General features: G+C 31.2%; 1 protein-coding gene and 1 long non-coding RNA gene across 3 annotated transcripts; one reads left to right on the top strand and one right to left on the bottom strand.

Annotated features, from left to right (window-relative positions):
- The first annotated feature begins 858 nt into the window (after positions 1-858).
- LOC120078348 lies at positions 859-2,448 on the top strand. Its single transcript, XR_005481988.1, has 2 exons — positions 859-1,016; positions 2,017-2,448. It is a non-coding gene; the product is annotated as an uncharacterized LOC120078348 (long non-coding RNA).
- A 16,590-nt stretch (positions 2,449-19,038) lies between these two features.
- LOC120077112 (cold and drought-regulated protein CORA-like) lies at positions 19,039-19,796 on the bottom strand. 2 transcript variants are annotated; one of them, XM_039030998.1, is made up of 2 exons: positions 19,632-19,792; positions 19,039-19,511 (listed from the first exon to the last, which is right to left on the bottom strand). In XM_039030998.1, the coding sequence occupies exons 1-2, from the start codon at positions 19,741-19,743 to the stop codon at positions 19,273-19,275; spliced, it is 351 nt and encodes a 116-aa protein (XP_038886926.1). In that variant the 5' UTR covers positions 19,744-19,792; the 3' UTR covers positions 19,039-19,272. The 2 variants fall into 2 exon arrangements, with proteins under 2 accessions (XP_038886926.1, XP_038886927.1); XM_039030999.1 differs by having other exon boundaries at positions 19,060-19,499; positions 19,632-19,796.
- Between the last annotated feature and the right edge of the window lie 4,048 nt (positions 19,797-23,844).

The following is a 23,844-nucleotide window of genomic DNA, read 5'->3' as shown; positions in this document are numbered from 1 at the left end:
TGACTTAATAAAAAATGTCTTTGGTAAATTCATTTTCATTCAAAACACTTGCGATAAAAATATTTAAAAAAAAATATTCATGTGTTTCACAATTTTAAAGAGTATTTTTATATATACGTTTGTTTGTGTTGTGTATATATTAAAAGTGTTTTTTTATAAAGAACGACAAGAAAACACTAGAAACTAATAATTTAAAATAATGACCATTGGTTTGTCATTTGGGTGGCTGAGTGTATATATTATTAAAAGTATTTTTATTAATATGTGTATATATTAAAAGCATTTTTATTAATAGGAGTAAGAGTAACTTAGGCTTCTCGATCTAACTTTATATTTTTAGGTTTAAACATTACTTTGGTTATTGTACTTTTAAGTTTTTAACTTTAGTCCCTTTTGATCATTGTTCTTTCAAGATGTTCATTTTGATTCTTTCCTTTCTACTTTAATTCATTTTGATCCCTATACTTTCAAAATGTCCATTTTGATTCTTATACTTAAAAAGTGATCGTTTTGGTTCCTTCATTTTATTTTTTTATTTAATTTTTATTTTAACTATTTTCCCTCTCTAATATTATCTTCACTCTCTTAATTATTTCCTCTTAAATATATAGAATGTTTTTTTTTTCTTGTGTGTGTGGTAACTTGATGACTATTTTAGAATCAAATATTAATCATATTAAAATATGTTTAATTCTTTAAAATGTATTTTAGAACGTAAAGAACTAAACATTAAAATTATTAATTATTGAATAGTTTCTTGAAAAGTAAACCTAAATAAATGGTATTCACTAAAGTATGGGGCAGTTGAATTATGCTAATCTCTCATTCTTATAAATAGGCACACACGAGAGTGCAACTCAACTCAACCACCATCACCAAAACTTAGTCTCTCACTAAAAAGAAAATGAGTTCTTCTAAAGCTTTTGTTTTCCTCTGTCTTCTCTTCGCCATTATCGTTCTCATCTCGCCGGAGATGGCAGCCAGAAACCTTTCTCCGACTTCCATTGACCACATCAGTGAGATTTCATTTTTCATTTCATCATCTGCAAAAGTCTCGCTTCTAAATTATATATATATAAAAGATTGAATTTTATTTTTATTTTTTGGTTTTTGAAAACTCTGTTTGCTTTCTTACCATTTTTTTACCATAATTTTCATATGTCCTAAACTAAACACTTGATATTATAGTCAGTTTTAAACAAATAAATATATATATATATATATTAAGTTCTCAAAGACTTTTGAGGTTATTTAAAACACTTCTTAAAATGGTAGATAACAAAGCAAATAAATCAATAGGTGGAAGTAGTGTTTATTAAACTTATTTTTCAAAGTGAAAAAAAACTAAATAATTATCAAACGAGATCTCAACGTTTTTATAGATTTTTAGAGTAAAATATGCTAGCGGTTTTTGAAATTTCGACTTTGTTTCTTTTGGTCACTAAATTTTTAATACTAATACTTTTTGGTCGTCAAGATTTTATAATAATCTAGTTTTTTATTTGGAAGTTTTAAAAGTTACATGGTCGAGTCAGGTTTGAATATGATTTCTAATTGGTTCTTAAAGTTTAAAACTAGTGTATAATTTACCTATATATATGAAAACAAAATAATTAAAAATAACTTTCTAACTCATAAAAAAAATGAAATTAACAAAGTCTAGTTATCATAATGATATCATTCGGTTAGGTCAACTAATTAACAATGAACTCAACACATGCAAACACCATTTTGAAACCAGTTTCAAGTTCAGGGACGAGTTCATAAATTCAAACGTTGGGGGATCCACTTCAAGTAAAACTAAAATTTTGAAGACTAACTACGTTATATTTTAAATCTCGAGAACCAAAAGTGTTCATCTTCAAAATTTAGAAGCCAAATAGAACTTAAATTCAAATTCGAGAGACCAAAAGTTTACTTTACCCTACCCTACATCTAGTAATTTAGTTCAATGTAAATGTGTGCTTTATCAGATAGACTCTTAATCTATGGTTATTCTTCATAATAATGTTGAAGAGGTCACAGAGGAGATAAATGCCGTAGAGGATTTCGAGTATGGTTGGGGACGATACGGTGGAGATCAATACCCTGAACGTGGCGACTACGCTCACCCTGGACATGGTCGAGTTCATTGCGGGGTCGATCATAGTTGCTGCCGCGAGCTCAAAGGGTGGTGCATTAAGTGCTGCAACCTTGCCGGAGAAGTTGATGATACAAAAACCTAAGGCAGCTTATGGGTATGGGGAGAAGAAAGGGTGGACAAAAAGGATGGACACAATTTAAAAGTTTAGGTTTGGAAAACTATATATAAGGTAAAAGTTGAGAAATAAATATGCATGGGGATCAATGTAATGGCTGGCCTAATTTCTTTTACTTTATTAGATTTTGTACTTGCAAATTAATATAATGAACCATGAATAAAAAAAAAATTATTCAATGTGACTACTATCCTGTGACCATTAGATCATGCTTTTTACTTAACCATATAAAACTTACATTAGATACATAAATGGTAGGTCATCACATGAAATAGGAACATATAGTTGGATGTGGAGCGGGTTACTCTTTGTTTGGCTCACGTGCTTTACAACACATGACAATAATTTTACTTCATCGATTTCAACAATATTCACTATTTGAATCTTACAATTTTATCGGTCGAATAATTCAATCTTCCACTTATTTGTCTCCTCATCATTTTCTCTCTCCCTTGATCTCAGATTTGGGATAACTCATCGCACAAAATAATGAAGAAGATTAATAAATAAAAAGAACTTAATTTCAAAGAAACTTAGCAACTTAGAATCCTTATTAAGATTAGGATTTTTTAATCAAATTATAATCCATGAATTAATTTGTATTTGAATCAAATTGAATTTGGGCATAGTTAAATGTTTAGACCAAATGAAATTCCACAAACCCTATATTCTAATTCTATTCGAATTCTAAATAAAAAATTTAATGGAATCTTATATTTATTTGAACTAAATTTGAACATACCAAATTTTATTCAAAATACTAAAAAAAGATATATATATATATATATATATAAATTTAAAATTCAAGCTATTTGAAGTGATCTCAAATTAGGAAATTTTGGTACATTCATAAATTAATCTCAATTCAAATTTGAGTGATATTAGAAATCAAAAGTTACACAAATAAGGTAAGAAAATTCAAAATAAAATTTTTTTATTGAAAATTTTGATTACAATATTGCTCTAATTGGTACAACAAAAAAGAAATATAGAAAGGAAAATAATGAACATACATAGTCTAGAATTTAGGTTAAACAACTATGCACACAGCGCTGTTCTAAAATGTACTTTAATTAATGTGAATGAAGTTTGTCAACTACTTAACTATTACAAAGACTCGACATTCGAGATATTCACGAGGCGGGAAGGGGACAGGGGAGCCTTTCCTGTCTCCAACCCCGCCCCCTTATTTCAATCCTCATCCCCGCGGAAAAAATTCTCCATTTGTATTTTTTAGTTTATTCATTTTGTAAAATTTTATTCTCAATCTTATAAAATTTTGTATATTTAATCGGTCATTTTCAATATACTTTTTTTTAATTAAAAATAAATACTATAAATTTTCTTGATAAAACTATATTATTTTATATGCAAAGATATAATTAAAATATCTAATCCTATAATTTAAAAAAAAATTAAAATTAAAATATTATAAAACTTTCCACTTAAATATTACAATATTTAGATCTTAAGAGTAATAGAGTCTTAATTATTAAAAAATGTATACATATATTAAAATATAAAACCATTAAGACGAAAATTAGAAAATAATCATTGAAAAATTTTAAAGTAAACTAATTAAAACTAATAAAAAAATTTAATTAAAATAAATTCATAGTGCGTTTATATAAACTTACATGATGTGAGTTTATATATATATATATATATATTTCATTACAAAAAAATATACATATATAAGAAAATAATATATATGTATATATACTATAAATGAGAAATAGAAATATATTTTTCTATCGGGGCAAGGGTGGGGTTGGGATCGAAGATGGAGAATGTATTCTCCGTCCTCATCCCCTTTTGGTCAACGAGGAGAAATTTCTTCCTGCTCCCTCCCCCATTCTCCGTTGAATCGGGGATTCCCCACCTTTTTCACAGCGGGTCCCCACGGGGCATCGACCTCGTAGGATAAATGGATATCTTTCACTACAAGAAAAATGAGTTCTCCCAACACCTAAATAGAGCGTCGGGAGTTAGGTTATCGGGAGAGACGGTCTCTCCCGATAACGTAAAGGCCCGTCGGGAGTTCCCCGATGCCGTAAAGGATCGTCGGGAGTTCTCTGGGGAACTCTCGACGATTAAAATAGGTGTCGGGAGTTCCCACCGTTTGGTAGCCATCGGGAGTTCCCCTCCCGACGGCTCTCCTGACGCCTGTCGGGCGACGTCGGGAGAAGGGTATGGTTCAAACCCCTTCTTCCCCCATTTTCCCCCCATTTTCCCAAAATCTTAACCCATCTTCCCCCTAACCAGCGCCGCCCCTACATCTTTTGCCTTTCCCTCTTAAATTTTCCCCTCACCGTCGCTCCTTTTCCCATTTTCCTCATTCTTCTCCACCATTCTCCCTCCCTCTCCCCATTTTCTCATCCTTTTACACGTTGTCGCTGCCCCTTACCGCCGCCCTCGCCATGTCGCCTCTCCTTCCCTCCCTCTCCCATTTTCCCCATTTTCTGTTGCCACTGCCGCTCCTCCCTTCGGTCAGCAACTGCAATCAACTACCTGCCACTGCCGCCGTCTCCTCGTCTCGTTCAGCCACCGTCGCCGTCGATAATCTTCTCATTTTATTTTATCTTGTATATTTATTTAAATAATTATTTCACATCCTTTTTACAAATAATGTCATTCAAATGTGTTTACATATTGTATTCGCTTTTGTTAAGATCTCGTCAATTTTGCATAATATATTTGTTTTACAATTCTCTGAATTGTTGAGAGTAATTTATAACGAACATGTCATAATTCGTTAGTGATAAATATTATAAAATTCTTTTAAGTTTCAAGTTGATTATAACACTATGTTTATGTCTACAAAATGATATGATGTTGGTTATTTTGAGCCTAAGCATGCATGATTTAATATTTTGAACTTTCCTTGAAAGGAGAAAGAAAATTAGTACATAGATGCTATGTGCTATTTTTAGTATATGAACTTTTTATGCTTATATGTTTGTGTCTAATAAATCTATAAATCTAAAAAATATAAAATAAATCTTTAAACCTCCAATTTGATACTTAATAGGTCCCTAACACATTTAATACTTTAAAAAAGTTTAAAGAATTTACTAGACAATAAAACTAAATTTTGTGTCTAATAGAAAATTGAACTTTAAATTTTGTGTCCAATAGGCTTGTAAATTTTAGAAGATGTTGAATAGATGAAAGGCCTATATTAGACATAAAATTGAAAGCTTGGAGACGTACTAAATAAAACATTTGAAAGTTGTTAAGACAATTTAAACGGTCTAGGGATCTATGTGTTTATTTTGCCTTAAAAAATGAAAATTATGAAACTCAATGCTTAATAATACTTTGTTCTTTGTCCTCTAACCCAGGTTATTGTTTTGGATTACAAGTTGATCATAAAATATTTATTTTTAAGGATGAATAAAGAATGGATTAAACTAAAGAATAAGTTATCAGTGGAGTATAGAAAAGGAGTATCACAGTTCTTAGCAAGGTTTCATGTTAATGATTCTAGACGAATAAGATGTCCATGCAAGAATTGTATGAATTCAATTTGGGAAAAGATAGATATTGTGGAACGACATCTATTAACATATAGAATATCTCACTCATATTATGAATGGGTACATCATGGAGAGCCAGTAAACTTATCTAGAAGTCATACAAGTCATTCAATACAGGATGTTGAAGTAGATAGTATAGAGAGTAATGGTGTCGAAGAAAATGAGATGTTTGTGTATTTATGAATGTTTACGAAGTTTAATGTGTTGGGGGGGAAGTTAAGATAAACCATTTTGGGGACAAATTTGAGTTTTATGTGTGTGGTCATTCTTGAGGTGTTTTGTGTGTTTTTTATGTTCGGGAGGTTACATGTTTGTTGTGGGGGGTGGGTAGAGTTTCATTACCACCCGTATTGAAGTTTGAACGTGTTGTGGATGTTTATCGATATAACATTTGAATGTTTTTTTTTTAATTGTAGAATGCTATTCGGAGATGAGCTGGGACAATTGTTGAAGATGTTGTGTTCGAGACGTGTTCTAGATGTTGTTTTGATTTTATTTATTTTATGTATTTATGATATGAATGTTTATGAAATTCTAGTATCGACTTTGTTTGGATATTGTAATTTTTATTTACTTGGACTTCATTTTTGTTTTTTAATTATGTGAATCTTTATTTGGTTTAATATGTTTTATAGGTTTTCAGATCAAATTTTAAAAAATTACAAACGATATATTAAATTTTAATACTCCCCACGCATATAGTATCTCCCGACGAATTAAATAAAACCGTCGGGAGTTCAGGAACTCCGGACGCATAGAACAACCATCGGGAGTTCGGGATCTCCTGAAGCACTTTAAAACGATGTCGAGAGTTATTGTGGGAACTCCTGATACACAAACGGCGTCGGGAGTTATGGGGGAACTCCCGACGCACAAAAAGCATCGGGAGTTATGGGAGAACTCGAGTTCTAAGAACTGCTGACGTCGTATATTAGACGTCGGTAGTTCTTGGAACTCCCAGAACTCCCGACGCCCTATATGTGCGTCGGGAGTTCCCCTATAACTTCCGACGCCGTTTTAAAGTACGTCGGGAGATCTTCTCCCGATGGATCTCTCCTGACCAAACTCTCGACGACCGTTTATTCATCGGGAGAGGCTCTCCCGATAAATTTTCCACACTTTTTCGACGAAATGTGACGTCAGGAGAAGTCAGATTTCTTGTAGTGTCTAACTATCCCTAAAAGCGAGTAAGAGTAAATACCGTCTTGCACCCTATGTCTCCAACTATCTACCCAGTCTTACCCCTGAAATAGGGGGCTTATTGAGCTGGTGCTGATGAGCCAACTCTCACCCATGAAAATCTAAGGATAATCCCGAATAAACAGGATTTCATAGTTAGCTCAGGATTAAGATCAAGTTACCTAGGTTATCGCTTTGAAATAGTCAGTCTTAAACAGTAAACAACGTTACAAAGTAAGAGTGATTTATTTCTCGGTTTGATCTTATACAAACTCTTTTCATAGGATGACCCACTCGTATGTCTCCACGTGAATGATTTAGGATTACATTGTTTGTACTAAATACAAAGTGGGTCGCGTATCCAATAGTGTTTCTAGAATAAGGTACCTAGCCTTATCTGTATACTATAGACTGTTTTGGCTATCTACTCGAACTTGATCTACTTTTATGTCTCCATGTAAAGTCCAAGTACTCGTGTAATAGCCATGGATCTTTGTTTATTGGAATTAGTTTTTACAAGTACAATTTACATATTCAATAACATATTTTTATTGAATAAATCTCAATAACTTCTTTATTGCAAATAGGATATGTTTAATTTTACTAACTGCGAGTTTTAGGACATACAACCTAATATTTCTTTTACGTGAGAATGAGTTGGTTGGAGAGAGAGTTAAAACTCCACTCCACCAACTCATAATAACTCCCAGTGAAAGTTATTATTTTAAATTTAAATAATTTATATATTCAATCAAATTATAATATATAATTAAATGAATAAATATAAATTAATTAACAACTAATAAATTAAATATCATATATTTCATTTCATTTGAGCAATATTGAAATAACATTCTGATGGCTTGTGAATGTGATGAAATAATGATGTGAAATTGTGGTGGTGAACTATGCGTTGCACATGCAAGTTTTCCTAGTAAAATCTAAGTATAAACCTTACTAGGTTTCCTGGTAAGTCTAGGGTCGAACACAAGGACTACTGAGACAATATGTGATGGTAAATTCTTGGTTCCTTTGCGGTGACAAAAACAAGTATTTGGTTGGTATGTTGTGTAAAGTATAAATCTTATGCGGCAAAATTGAGTAAAGAGTTAATGACAGCGAAAGTTACAATGAGTATGCGGGGAACGGTTAAGAAGGGATTTAGCTAATACTTCCTAAGATTGTGTTCAAGTTATGCGATCATGCTACACACATACAACAACATGTCATCTCTAAATGCAAATGCCATGGTTCCTAATTTTAGGACGCATGCGATGTATATGATAATGTCTATAGGACTTATGTCTAAGCCTCTATTCTTGTCTATGCGATAACGAATGATACACATACACAAGGTGACCGCATACTATCATATCCTATTTCTAGGGTGCATGCGATGCATGATAGCAAACAGAACTTATCTCTAATTCTATCTCTTGCTCATGCGATTCTAATCTGACTTTCTCAAGCCTAGATTCTAACCTGACTCTCTCAAGTCTAGGTTCTTTCTTTAGACTCCTCTCTCAAGTATCTCTAAAGGGTGATGGACGCATACATAAGACAAGATGATTGCATAAAATGAAGATCTTAGGTCATGTTAGCTAAGTGCTTCTCAACCCATTCAGAAATTTAGGCACTTATGCACAATGTGAAGAGATTGAACAAATGTAGAGATGCAAATTCCATATTATAAATAAAATCAGAATACAAAACGACAATGGAAAACAAGGATAGAACGCTTAATAGCAATGTCTTGCTCCCCGAGGCTTTTACACTGTGTTATACTATACTCTTCTCAAAAGAATGTTCTTGCTTTCGCAAGTATCAACCCTCTCTCCGTTCTCAGCACTTCCCAGCAGTCTCTCGAGCTAACCTGGAATGATCTTTTGGCATCTTCTTCTCTTCGTTCGCCTCCGCCTTCTAAGTATAAGAATTGCAGACTACGACTATCTTTGATCATCTTTTATGAGTATGATGAACTATGTATATTTCGAGCTCTACAACTCTGAACTGGAACCCTTTTGACGAAGGTGGCCCTTGGTATTTATAGAGCTTCAAGGTGAAGAACTTTTCTCTCAAATGATTGCAATGATGGGCAGTCATTAATTCTTCTGTCTGATGCGCCGATTAATGGTCACTAAAAAGTTGAATGTACTTACTGCAGTGTGTCGTTAACGGCTTGTCAACTAAATTCGGATTCGACCGTCGTCAGCTTTTCGTCCCATCATGAGTTATTATGCTCTCACCTTGATGTGCTGTCTTTATGCGGCCACCTACTTGAACAGATCTTCGCAAGCGCATACGATCACATAGCTTTGCGGTCGCAATCTTCTAATGCGCTCGGGCGCCGAATTCCTTGGATCGTAATTTTCTTTGTGCCATCGAATTTTCCTACACAAAATAAATAAATTAGTTGCTTTAATGCAATGGGCATATGCGAACGCAATGTTCTCAACTTAATGTTTTTGGACACGATTTTACATGTTTTTACCATCACATTCCCACATTGTTTTATATCTTTACGTTGTTATAACGTGTATTTCTACTCGTTATCATATTTCATCTCATAATCTATAGTTTTAATATGAATATCATTCATATTAATTACGACCTATAGTTTTAATATGAATCTTATTCATATAATTAATGCTTGAATCTTATTCAAATATTTATCTCCCACATACTACAAAGTATAATTTAAATCTTATACAAAATTAACGTTATGTTATAATATATCTATATATATTATATTAATTGTATATTATACAATTAATTCTCTTATTTAATTTGAACATTTCAAATTAATCCAAAATTAATTTAGTATTGTTTTACCCTTAGTGAGCTAGCAAGGGATCTTATGGACCTACAGATTGAAAACTTCAATGATATGAAATTAATTAATTAAACTCTTTATTTAAATTAATCAACATTCAATAATTGCATGTCACTCCACCAAAGACACACAATTGCACTATTCACATTGTAGATATATTTCTATGTCCATGGATATAATCTATCAATAGTAAGTTGATCATTTACGAATCGCTCGTAGCTACAACTTGGTCAATTATCGTTTTACCCCTATAGTTATATCTAACTTCTTGAGTACCACTAATCCCTTTAATGAACAAATAGTTTATAGTCCAACTATTAACTGATCCCTCTCGGACCAGTGTAGGGTTGACAACGAGACCGGGACGAGGCGACGGAGCCCATCCCCATCCCCATTGGGGGAATTTCCCCATCCTTGCCCACATCTTCGATGGGGCAGAGATTCCACATCAGGGAAATGGGTCCTCACTGGAATCCATTCCCCGTTTCCCTTATTAATCTCGTGGGGATCCCCCCTTGTTAATTCCATGTGGGGATTCCCCATTTAAATTGTTATATCTTTTTCTTTAAAGTTCCTTATATTTCACTTTTTTTCATATATGTAATAACATTTTTTTAATCTGAGTCACTTTGTTTAAAATTGGACTAGTCTATAGAAAATAAATAAAATTTAATTGACGAAAATTCATGAAATAAACACAATTCAAAAGCTCATAAATCCATGATATAAGTTTAGAACTTATATTAAATAAAGTTCAAATAAAAGTTTGTAGTAAAATAAAGTTAAATGTCTTATACAGCAACCATAATCATAAACATGCTCGCTTCTCTCTTCACCAAATACTTCATGTTTAACTTTTTCTCCTTTGTCGACATCATTTTGTCCTTAGTTATGAGTATTATTCCTATATCTAAAATATAGTTAACAAATAATATCATAAAAATAAGTGGACAACAAAACCACTTAAAAAGATATCATAAAAAAATAATGTTAATACTCGAGCATACCTCAGTTTCCACTCCTCTTCAGCAGAGTCGTCTACATCTTCTAAAAAAAATTCTAAATGTTCAAGCATTTATTTTCCACGCTAGTACCTTAAATGTTAAAGATAGGTTAAACAACGTAAACAAACTAACACTGTCAAAACTTCAGTTGCAATCCAATTTTAAGCATACATCAAAGCATCTATTGTCTTCGAATGAAGTTTATTACAATGTGGGCTACTCCTACCATAGGTACTAAAAGTAGACTCCGATGCAACATTCGATAACGGGATGACTAATATCTCTCTAACAATTTCTTGTATAATGGGATATTTAACCCCATTCAATTTCTACCTACTCAGCATGTCGATAATCAGTGTAAGACAAATTCATATAAATATGCATCAAATTGTTGCTTTTGATTCATCTTATTGGAATTTGGTACAAACAAGTCATAATCATTAAAATCATTGAATTCTATATTCTTTGATGCACCATCTAAATTAATTTTATAATTAATTAACATTGAATTCTATATTCCCAAAACATTAGGCCCTTACAACTTTAAACACTTTAAAGCAATAAATCTGCAGGTCAATTTTTGAAACATCCAAAGTGCAAACCATCCTTACATTCAAAATGCATTGAAACAACCTACCAATTATCTGAATTTAAGTTCAAAAAATAAATTCAGAGACACAATCTGACTCTAATACCAATTGAAGGGATTGGAATTTTCACAGCAGAAGCATACGAACACCTTTCTGTCTTAGAATTTAATTTGAAACTCTTTAAAACAGAGAATTATGGAAATAGAGGATAAACATCATAAACATAAGTATGCTTTCCTACAGAAATTATAGAGAGAAAATGAGAAAGGGAACTAACCATTGAAGAACTGTTCTTCTCGTTTCCTCTTGGTGAATAATCCAAACTTGATTTGATCTAACTAGCCTGTACAGTGGCGGAAAACTAGCATGAACCTAACCAAGAAAGTGTCCTATATATTAATTAAGGTCGGAAAGGCCATACCCTAATTAAAATACATGCTTCTAAATTCTACTAGGTTTGATAGCGGCCAAATAGAACAAAAAACACGTGCATTAAGATTTAGAATTTAATTATATCAATTACATGTCAGGAAAGCCATATTCAATTAACCAATTTTATCTTTAAACCTAGCAATTAGCACATCCTAGGAATAGCCATCAAATTCCTAATTTACTATTGCTACTTAGGACCTTTGCAAGACTAAGAATTATTAGCAAGCACAATAAAGCGTGAAATTTAACCTCAATAATCATGCTTGAAAATTTGAATATATTCCAAGAAAACAAAATTTTGAATTGCAAACATCAATTAGGACAAAAAACTCAAGAGATTACAAGGAATTCTCATAAGAACTAGATAGAAAATTACCTCATTAATTCATGGACAAATCCATAAGATACGGTCCAATCCATGCTTACAATGCAAAATTAAACTAAAAACTAACCTAATGATATTGAAAATATCAAGGGAAAGGAAGAAAACAAGGCATCTTCATGACCTCCATGAATTTCAGCATATATTTTTTTTTACCTAAAACTGAAAAGAGACTTTTATATAAATTGTTTGCAGCATCTCAATGCTAGGAGGAGCGTTGCAATGCTACCTTGTGATTGGGCTAAAGACGGAAGCACGCACAGGATTGGGTTAGCGTCAGACGATTCGGAACGTTGCAATGTTGGCCTGCCCATCAGCATTCTGTCTTCAAGTGTCAGGCGAGCATTGGGGCTATGTATGGCATGAGCATTGCGACGTTGTCCAAGGCCATTTTTGTTCATTTTTACTCCCTCAAAGCCCGGATGCTCAAATCAACTCTAATTTGCTTCAAATTAACCCTGTTTAGCTCCAAATGCACGGTTCTAGCTCTTGATTGCTCGACACCTATAAAATAGGATAATTAACATATAAAATCCAACAATGAGCCCAAATTAAGCTAGGAATAATAGCTCTTTTTGAGAGCTATCAAACACAATCATATATTATATCTCATATAATACATAACTCATAGTTTATTTATCACATATAATATAACCCGTAGTTTAAATTATCTCATACAACCTATAGATTTGATATGAATCATATTCACATTAATTTTAACATATAGTTTTTATATGAATCATATTCATATAATTAATATTTGAATCATATTAAAAATTTTATTTATCTCATTTAAACTTTATAACGTAATGTGTCACATACATTATATCAATTATATCATATACATTATATTAATTATATCTCATATAATTATTCCCTTTAATTAATTTGAACAATTCAAATATCCAATATTAATTGATTCTCATTGATCCTTATTGAGCTTACAAGGGACCTTATGAACTTACAGATTAAAAGTTTCAATAATACAAGATTAATTAATTAAACTCTTAAATTAAATTAATCCTCATTCATTAACTGCCAGTCACTCCACTAAAGACCGACAACTGTACTTTTTGCACTGTAGATATATTTCTATGTCTATTGGATATAACCAATCAACAGCGCATTGATTCTTCACAAATGGCTCGTAAGTATAGTTGGGTCAAATTACAGTTTTAACCCTGTAGTTACATCTAACTTCTTAAGTATCACTGATCCCTTTAATGAACAAATATTAGTCATAGTTCAACTACAACCAGACCCTTCTCTAGACAGTGAGAGGCTGAGGGGCCTCATTGTTCAAGATCAGAATCAACCCTTAAGGGAGCAATTCATCTACTAATCCTAACAATGTGAATTCCATCTTGTGTAATCGAGTTTCCAGCTCCTCACTTAGACGAATCCCCAAAATGGTAGGCATATTGAGTCAACGAATCTGACCACTCTCACCCATGAAGATCAAAGGACCATCTTCATAGGCAGAAGTTCACAACTCACTCAGGATTAAGCTCATGTCACCTATGGGCATCCTAGTGAAATGTAAGTCTCTTCAAGTAACGACGTTATAAAGAAAGTCTAATCATTTTGTGATTCAGTCTTATACAAACTCTTGGTATATGATACCTTCACTCATATGTCTCCATGAGAATGATTAGGATCAGATCATTTATAACACTTTACAATAATTGTAATAATTACAAAGTGGACTATATCCGTAGTGCCATCAGGATAAGACATCGAACCTTATCCATTTACTACATACCATCTAGGTTATTTCTTAAATATGATCCACCTGTATGTCACCATATACATGTTTAAGCTACACAAGATAACCTAGGATCTTAGTTTATTTGATTGAGTTCATGCACATTAAAATAATGTTTATTTTATTAATAAAAATTTATTTATTCAAGTTTACAAACTACGATAATAAAGAGATTTAGGACACCAATTTCAACAATCTTTCACTTGTCTTAAAACTAGTGCAATGAAGTGTACTATACAAATAAATTATATAATACAATAAAATAGGGTATACACTGTTAGGGTTGATATCCTAAATCACGTAGGGTCTTGTAGTTTGTAAACACGTGCATGAATAAACATTTGTGATGTAATAATATGAGATATTTTCTTCACTATTGTCTATGAAATATGAGATATTTTAGTTGCATTAACCACAAACCAATAAACTAAGATCCCTAGTTATCGTTGTAACTTAAGCATGTATGTAGAGACATACAAGTGGATCATGCCTTAAGTGATAACTTAAATGGTCTGTAGTATATAGATAAAGGAGGGAAACCTTATCCTGGTGACACTATGGATACAGGCCGCTTTGTAGATGTTGCAAGTGTTGTAAAGAGCTACAGATGGTCTGATTTTGATTATTCATGTAGAGAGATGTGAACGAGAGTATCCTATACAAAGGAGTTCGTATAAGATCGGATCACGAAATGCTTAGTCTCGTTATATAACGCCGTTCATGATAAGGACTTTCATTTCACTAGGATGATCATAGGTAACATGACCTTAATCCTGAGTGAGTTAAGAACTTCTGCCTATGAGGGCGGTTCTTTGATTTGCATAGGTGCGAGTGGCCAAATCGCTGACTCAAACCTACCACTTTGGGGATTCTTTTGATTGAGGAGTTGGGAACTTAGATACACAAGATGGAATTCATTCCTTCCCCAAAGTACGGGTAAGTAGATAGATTGCTCCTTTAAGGGCTGATTCCGAGGTTTGAACAATATGGCGTCACACATTTCCTCATGGTTCGAGAAGTGTTCATTCATAGTAGGACTATGATGTATTATTCATTAGAGGATTCAGTGGTACTTAAGGAGTTAGATGTAATTACAGGGGCAAAACAGTAAATTTGCCTAGTTGTACTTACGAGCGATTTGTGAAGGATTATCGTACTGTTGATTGGTTATATCCAATGGACACAGAAATATATTTGTAGTGTGAAGAGTGCAGCTGTCGGTTTTTAGTGGAGTGTTCGGCAGTTAACGGATGGTGGATATTGTGATTAAAGAGTTTAGTCAGTTATTTACGTACCGTTGAAGTTTCAAGCTACAAGTTCATAAAGTCCTCTTGGTAGCTCAATGGATTGAAGTTGAGAATCAATTTTTGGGTTAGATTGAAATGTTTAAATTAGCAAGAGAAAATTTGATTGTATATGATATAATTCAATTAATTCAATTATATGTGATATAATTGATTTGATGTATTAGATACATTAATTGGAGGAATTAATATAAATATGATTTATATTAAATAATAGAGAAAAGAACTATGGTTTATACATTACATATGATGTGATATTAAAACTATAGGTTATAAATATAATATGATAAATTAGTTATTATATTTATTTATAATAAAAACAATTATGTGATAATTGTTGATTGGTTTCTCCTTTAATCGTGCGTGAAGTGAAAGGTTATTTTCAGTTTTAATAACTAAAGAATAAAAGTGAAAAAAATTTTCATTTTTTATAATTGCAAGATTAAGCGCATCACATTAGATCGCATGAAAGAAGAGCTATACGATAGCCCTTTGAGAGACGAGTGAGTTTACTATATGATTGCTCCTCGTTATTAGACGATCGAGTACCCAATGTCTATACGTATATACATCCTTCTTCCCTCTACCGAATTCACACAGAGTCCACACCTCCTAGATTCTCACACCGAGAATACCAAGGTAACTAAATGGTAGTGTCGAGTGTTGTTGTTCGAGAGGGTCGAGGATCGAGTATTACTCGATTGGGTTCGAGGATCAGACAGTTCGTGAATTCACTGGTTGTTCATTGCGTTCGTGCTCGTGATTGAGTTTGTTGGGATGCCTAACTAGTATAGATCGAGGGAATACTTGAAGAAGAGTTCTTCAAAGGTATGATACTCGATTCCTTTTGTTTTTAATTGAAACATGTTGTAATTTACTCTATAATGCATAACTGTTCTTGTATGTTTGTAAATGTTTTATTCTTTCACAATGGGTTTGGAACGATCTTACTTCCGCTCAATGATTCTCTTGAATAAAAGTTCCTTCATACACTATACCAGTAATAGCTTGAACCCAATTAGTTGAGCATATAGGATAATTGAGAAATTAATTAGTGCATTAGGGCCTTTAGTTTTGGACTTCTAACTAAACAAGCCAAGAATAAAGTTAAGTAAGCAATGATTTTTCAGTGTTCAATGAACAACCAAGTAGATGAGTGGATTCCGAGTTTTCTAAGTTAGACTTCCTTAATTGAACTAAAATCTCTTTTAGATTACATTTTTACATTCATGCGATTTATTTTTTTTTACAATTAAAACTCTCTAAACCCCCATGTGACCAGTCGAATTTATCGGTTAGCTAAAATTCAAAGATTCCCTGAGGAGACGACTTGGTCTTGCCACTCATACTCCATTGTAGTGTAGGTAGCATAGATTAGAGTTAAAAATTTATTTGATTAGTAAAGGTTTGTCGGTGACGAAAAATTTGTGCTATTAGCTGGCTTTAATGATAGACTTCTATAAGTGGTTATTAACTTTGAATGAAAACCATCAACTTTGAAAGGTTAGACTATAAAGGATAGAAAACTATTAGTAGTTATTAATGAAAGATTTCATTAGTGACTACCAACTTTGTTAACTTTGAAAGATTAACACTCGAAGCTATCAATAGCCATTACTAGTAAATTTTTATCATGACTATCGATGATAGACTTTTATCACTAATATCTATCTAAGTTTAATACCACTGATTCATGAATATCACTGATATTTATTTAATTTCTATCACCAATATCATCGATAATTGATATCACAGATACACAGATATCACTGATATCTATGTAAGTTATATCACTGATTCATGTAGTATGTCAGTGATAGGAACCCTATCACTGATAAACCAAGTCTATTATTGATATCACTGGCTATGAGTGATAAAAATTTATTACTAATAGACTTCATACTTTTAAAGTCTTACAAAAAAAAGAATGGGTCCATTTAATAATATTCCCATTTCTCATTTCGTTTCTAAGAAAAAAAATCCCAAATTTGAGAAATTGGGAAAAATAGTTTCTTTCAGTTTGCTTCCATTTGGTATTTATATATAATGTTCAATCTTAATAATCAAATCTAATAATTGGTTTGTTGGTGTTAAGGCGCTTCTGAAATGATTGAGTACTCTACAAAATCTTGGCTAAAAATAATTAACAATGAAAAAAAAAAGTAAAAAGTAAAAAGTAAAAATAAGCGATGAAAAAGAAACAACAAAAAGATTGAAGCCAAATAATCAAAATTAACAATAAAAAGAGAGAGAAAAAAAGAAAAAGAATGGAGAACATGGTAGGAAGAGGAGAAGAAATAGAGAAAAAAAGAATAAAAAGGGGAAGAAGTAGGGAAAAAAAGAAAAAAAGAAAAAGAAAAAGAAATGTACAACACGACGGGGAGAGGAGAAGAAATCGGGGTAAAAACGAATAAAAAATATTGTTTTAAAGATTTGTTATATTCGAAAATCTTTTTAAAAATTGCTATATTGATCAAACTAAATTCTAGTTTGTCATCCATTAAAATTATTTTTTTAAAAAATTACTATTATACATACATGGTAATAAAATAATAATAAAATGTCCCAAATGTAAGTACAATATTAATTACGAGTATTCTGACTTGTTTAAAAAATGTAAAATATTTATTTAGTAGTTTAAATATTTTTTTAAAAATCAATATAAATTTTCTAGAAATATTGATGGATATCAATATGTTATTTATATTTTCATTGATATACCCATGAAATTGAGACATCCATATTTTAGACTTTCATATGACTGGTAAATTTTAACCATAACATTTATATTTATCTAACGAAATTAAATTATAAAATTGAATGAAGAAAGATTAATGTAGAGTTAAATTTCTCTCTCTTTGAATATTTATGGCCATAACAGTTAATTACTGATCGGACTCTGATGACATGCCAATTTTAAATGAGTTAGGCAAACAAACATTAACTTGACATTTATTTTTTTCTTTCTTAAGTTGCATTTTTTTTCCTTCGTTATTTTATCTCTTTTCCTTTTCTTCTTTATTCTTCGTCTTTCTACTTCTCCTTAGTATAATTCGTTATCATCGTGTCGTCACGTTAGCCATTCCTGTTCCCGTCTCCGTCTCCGTCCCCATCCCGACATCTCCCTCAACCTATCGTGTTTCACAAATACTTCATTCCAGAATAATTACAGTCTAAGAGAAGTTGTAGAGTAAAAACAATTTGTCTCTATTTTAATTAAATCAATATATATGTAAAGTTCAATAAGAATCTGTTAATAAGATAATGTTTTTACTTGGTGAAAATACTATTGACAATTGCCAAAAACACATATGCATCTTTTTTTAAGTTGAAAGTCCTCTCAATCTCCCATTGATATTTGATCAAAACTCCAAAAGACACCATAAACTTTAGAAAATGCAAGGTGAACAAATATATATATATATATATATATATATATATATATTTTTTTTTCTTTTATCATGTGTATCTAAAATTCATTGCCACCATATATCAATTTATTTTTCTCTAAACAATCAAACTATTATTATTATTATTATTATTATTAGTTACAATTGTGAGTTTTCGACTAAAGATGTGTTCGAGTGATGAAAATGTGCTATATATATGTAGACTTAGTTAAAATATTTTAGTATACCGTCTGATCTCTCTTATATTCAAAAGTTTTTAAAAAAATTTTAAAGATTAAAGATGAAAAAGATGAAATCTCAATATTCGAAAGAATATATATATAATTATTGAACTAGTTCAAATTATCGAGATGCAAATAACGATCGCATCCAAATGAAAATATGTTGATATTTATAAAAATTTGCAAAAGCAAACTTGTAGCAACATACTGAAACCCAAACATAGGGAAAAAGAAAAACTACAAGCTAGGCCCTCCCATTCCCCATGCATTTATTTCTCAAACTTCAAAGTTCACACATTTAACTAAACACAAATTTTAAACTACTTTATTATTTCAACCCATTCCAAACGTTGTCTTAAGGTTTTGCGCCCTCAACAACTTCACCAGCGTAGCTGCAGCACCTGTACCCGCACCGACCATACCGGCAACCCCTTCTGTAGCCGCCACCATAACCACCACGACCACCGTAGCCACCATGTCCGTAACCGCCATGTCCGTAACCGCCACGACCACCACCATAGCCTCTGTCGTACCCTCCTCCATACTTGGCATCCTCTACGCCATTGGTCTCCACCGTGACCTCTGCAACATCATCTTAATTTTATGGAAATATCGATCGTATAAATTCAAAATCTTTATTAAACAAAATTGAATAATAAGTATACATTTTACCCTTTTTAAATGAGTGAAGGGTTCTTATTATATAGAACGTACCGTTGTCCTTCTTGGAGGAGGTCTCCGCGAGGTCTCTCGCGGCCACCTCCGAAGAGATGAGGAGAACGAAAGCGAGAAGAAGACCGAGAAAAACAAAAGCTTTGGAACTCATTTTCGTGTTTAATAAGAGATTTTGTTTTGGAGATGGGATGAGAAAAATATGCATCCTTGTAGATGTATTTATAGGTACATAAAAGAGTAAGAGAGATGAGAATGGAGACCATGGCAATTAAAGACTGACCCATAATTTAGTTGGGTGTTGTTGATGAACTGATTGAGAAATATTTTGAAATGAGAAGGAGAAATTGAGTCAGCTCTCTTCAAAAATCTTATCTTTAAATTGAAGATAATGATTCATCATTGTTCTTGATGAGTCAAACTCTTAGTAGTGTAACCACATCAAATTATTCAAAGGGCTTCTTTCCAATTATATCAATATAAATTAATAATAATAATTTAAAAAAACTAAACATGTTTTCATCTTCTATTCCTAAACTTGGTATAAAAAATTATGTCTTAAAATTAATCTTTTTCATAAATTATTTAACAAATCCATTAAGTAGATATTGTAGGTTAAATAAATACTTTCAAAGTTTAGATTTTTGTTTAATGGTTGATTTATTGATGATAATACTAAAATAGTTTATTTTATAAAATTTAAAGAGAAAAAAACAAATAGCAGCTTCCCTTGAACCCAAGTTGGACAGGGATGTTACAAGTTGAAAGACAATTTACCAAATATCATCGATTATATATATATATATATATATCGAGGTGGGGATTGAACATCCGACTTCTTGAAACGGAAATCATTTCAATACCGTTGAGTTAAACTCACTTTGGTTATGGTATATAAGAGGATTTTCAAAAATAGAAAATTGAAGAAAACTATTTACACAAAATAATAAAATTTAATCTTTTTTTATAGAGGTTGATAAAAATCTATAGTGATAGAAAATTGATAGAAGTTTATCATTGATACTATATGATAGATACTGGTAGAAATTTTTCTTTTTTTAATGCTTAAAGGAAATATATTTATATTTATGTGAAACTCGTCAACTTATATGAAAATGTCAAAACAACATTTATTTATTTCATACTATAGTTTTGTAATAAATTTAAGAGACCACCTACATTTGGAGTTTTAAAAACCTAACTCTCTCAAACTCTATAGTATACTGATGTACCCAACTAAATGGACTATTTTCGTTGGAAAACCACGATTTAATTATAGTGATCGACTGGAGTATAGTTCAATTGAAAAAGACATCAATGACCTCCCTAAAAATTAAAGATTCAAATATTTTATTCCTACGTTACACAAAGAAAAAAAAACTTTAAAAAATTTCAAGTACTACCGAAAATATAAATTGTAGAATGAATAAAGAAAATATGATACTCTAGTGATACTAGACATTGTTTTGTAAGGGGGTTCTTGCCTCAAACTCTCTTGTATGCATTTCGTAGAATGAGATTATCTGTTCTGGATTCGAGACTTGATAAGGATATTAAAGATGTGTCAACTTAGTTGAGATATTCAGAATCATTATCCTTTGTGTCACAGAAAAAGAAATTTGTAAGGGTGGCCGACATAAATTTCAAGAATACCCTCGAAATCTCTGGATATCTAACCCCAACACACACATTCTCTTTCTTCCTTTCAATTCAATCAATGAGGTATTAAATTAAGAAGTGGATGCTGAAGATTTTTTTTTCCTTTTTTTTTTCCTGTTTTGAAAGTAGTAGTGATAATTATACTCTCAATCTTTCTATCGTTAAAATCAACTCTCAAACTTATATAATTATAGAAATTATAACAAGAGTTCAATTTTATATTATTTTCGAATCTAATTTCTACAATTATTATAAGTTTGAGCGTCTAGTTTTAACACATAAGTTTGAGGATTCAATTAATTTTACAATTGAAAATTTGAGAGTGTGATTACAACTATTACCTTACTCTAAATATATATTTCTTTTTTACAATTTTTTAAAAAGTAAATAAACCAACGTCGATTATATATGATATATTCGGACATCTGATTTTTTGATTGAAGACATATAATGCAAGAATAATCATTTAACATATGCATCTAAAGCTAACCAAAGTGATGATTACCACACAAATAAAATTAATAGTTAGGATAACTATTGGCTGATGAGTAGATTGAAGAGTTGATTTTTTCAAGTCATTTTCATCTCTGATTTGTGCTTGTAAATGAGTGATGAGAAGGGAAGATCAGTTAACTTGGTTATTAAATGCTGGGGCACCATTTTCAAACTTTCAAATTTGCAAATTCATTGTGCTATTCAGAATGTGGATCCTTTGCATTTATGGAGTGGGGTCTAATTCATCTCTGTTTGTGTCAGATCAAAGCTTTTTTTTAGGGGATATATATAATATTTCATTGGCAAGGAATGGGGGTAACCTCTTGTGTAACATTGGGTCACTTTTCAATTTTTTTTTAAGAGTATTATTAACACTTTCATTTGTATCGATCTTTGTGCAATCCATCCCTCTAATTACACAAGAAAAAAAATATTAAAAATATTTTGAAGGATCAAACTATGGTTAGCATTAGTAAACATTGATGTAGTCTAAAATGGACTTAAATATTTTTCTTTTAAAAGTTTGGACAACTTGCCAAAACCACCCCTAAATTTAGTCTATGGTGATAATTGCAATTACACTATCAAATATTCAATCATAAAATTTGGGTTTTTAAACTTCTACAAATGTTAAAATTGGACACTCACAGTTACAATAATGATAGAACTGGATTCACAAATGATAAAAATCGTACCCTTCAACTTATACAAATGTTACCATTTATACAATTATGTAAATTTGAAAATCCAATTTAACACAATTCCAATATTTATATAATTTTTGGAGGGTTCAATTTTTAAAATCGAAAGATTAAGGGATAGTTTTTGCAATTTATCCTAAAAAGTTATATATGTTCATTGATGTATGTGATAATTAATATTTGTGAGAAATTTAGTTTTTACATTTGGGTTGTGTTCTACAGATTTTCAAATAACTTTTAATTGTATGTCTAATTAGATATATTCTTTAAAAAATTTAAAAAGGTTTAATTTGTTTTTAAAATTTTATAGATAGTCGAACACGTTCCTAAATTCTTAATTTTGAGTCTAATAAATCATTGAAGAATAGAATAGGACATTGTTAAAAAATTTATAAACCTAATACAACAAAATTGAAAGTTTAGCATCTTATTTGTAGCTTATAGGTTTGAATATTTTTTTTAATAGGTTGATAATCTACCAGGCATATTAAAATTCCAAGGTATATTATACATTTTCAAAATTTATTGACTTATTAAATACTACATTAAAAGCCTATATGGACATATTTTAAAATCTTACCAGAGATATTATACACAAATTTAAAAATTTAGATTAATTTTTCGTTTTAATTTTTAGTTTTTAAAAATTAAGTTAGTAAACACTTCATTTGACTCTAATTTTTTCTTTTTTTTTGTCTACTTTCTACCAATATTTCAAAAACCAAGCCAATTTTTTTTAAAAAAAATTACAGTTTAAAAAAAACTTATTTTTGTTTTTAGAATTTGATTAAGAATTCAACTCTTTTATTTAAAAATGAAAAAAACTCCAAGTTTTCCCCATGATATATAGAGCATGACAGTTTTTATATAAAGTAAGTTCGTGTATCTTCTTCCTTAAAAATATTGTTTTGATCTTTGTGCTTAAAATTAACTTAATGAGCAGAGTGTTTGTGGCAGACACCACACCAATGTATTATTTTAATTATTTTATAGGTGACTCCATATATCCCCACAATATAAATTAACCGTAGCTGGCACATAAAGGCGAGATAAATTCTCTTTAAAATTTAAGTATAAATATCAATCTATATGACTCTTGTCAGACATAAAGTGCAAGTATAAAGCGTAACAAATTGTTGCCCAATTAATATACAACAAGATCATAATATCAGAGTTGGTAATCCAGTTCTCAGTGTAAAATCACTTGTACATGGAAGCTGGAAGCCCCAGGGAAAGAAACTTCACTAATGACAAAGTTTAACAATTACAACATAGTTTTTATTTGTTAGATACAATCTTTTCCGACGAATTGTGACGTCGGGAGAAGTTAGATTTCTTGTAGTGTAACAATGACTCACGAAAACTAATATCCTAATTTCAACTTAGGCTTCCCTAAGTAT

This window comes from Benincasa hispida, chromosome 5 (assembly GCF_009727055.1).
Source record: "Benincasa hispida cultivar B227 chromosome 5, ASM972705v1, whole genome shotgun sequence".
Classification (NCBI taxonomy): Eukaryota; Viridiplantae; Streptophyta; class Magnoliopsida; order Cucurbitales; family Cucurbitaceae; genus Benincasa; species Benincasa hispida.
The sequence above is the reverse complement of the archived record's forward strand: the minus strand, read 5'-3'. Positions and strand labels throughout refer to the sequence as shown.

Bases quoted from the DNA above. Each gene is read 5' to 3' on its own strand.
- LOC120077112 (XM_039030998.1), bottom strand. From the start codon at position 19,743: ATGAGTTCCAAAGCTTTTGTTTTTCTCGGTCTTCTTCTCGCTTTCGTT. The intron at 19,512-19,631 runs GTACGTTCTATA...CATAAAATTAAG, and splicing joins CTCCTCCAAGAAGGACAACG to ATGATGTTGCAGAGGTCACG.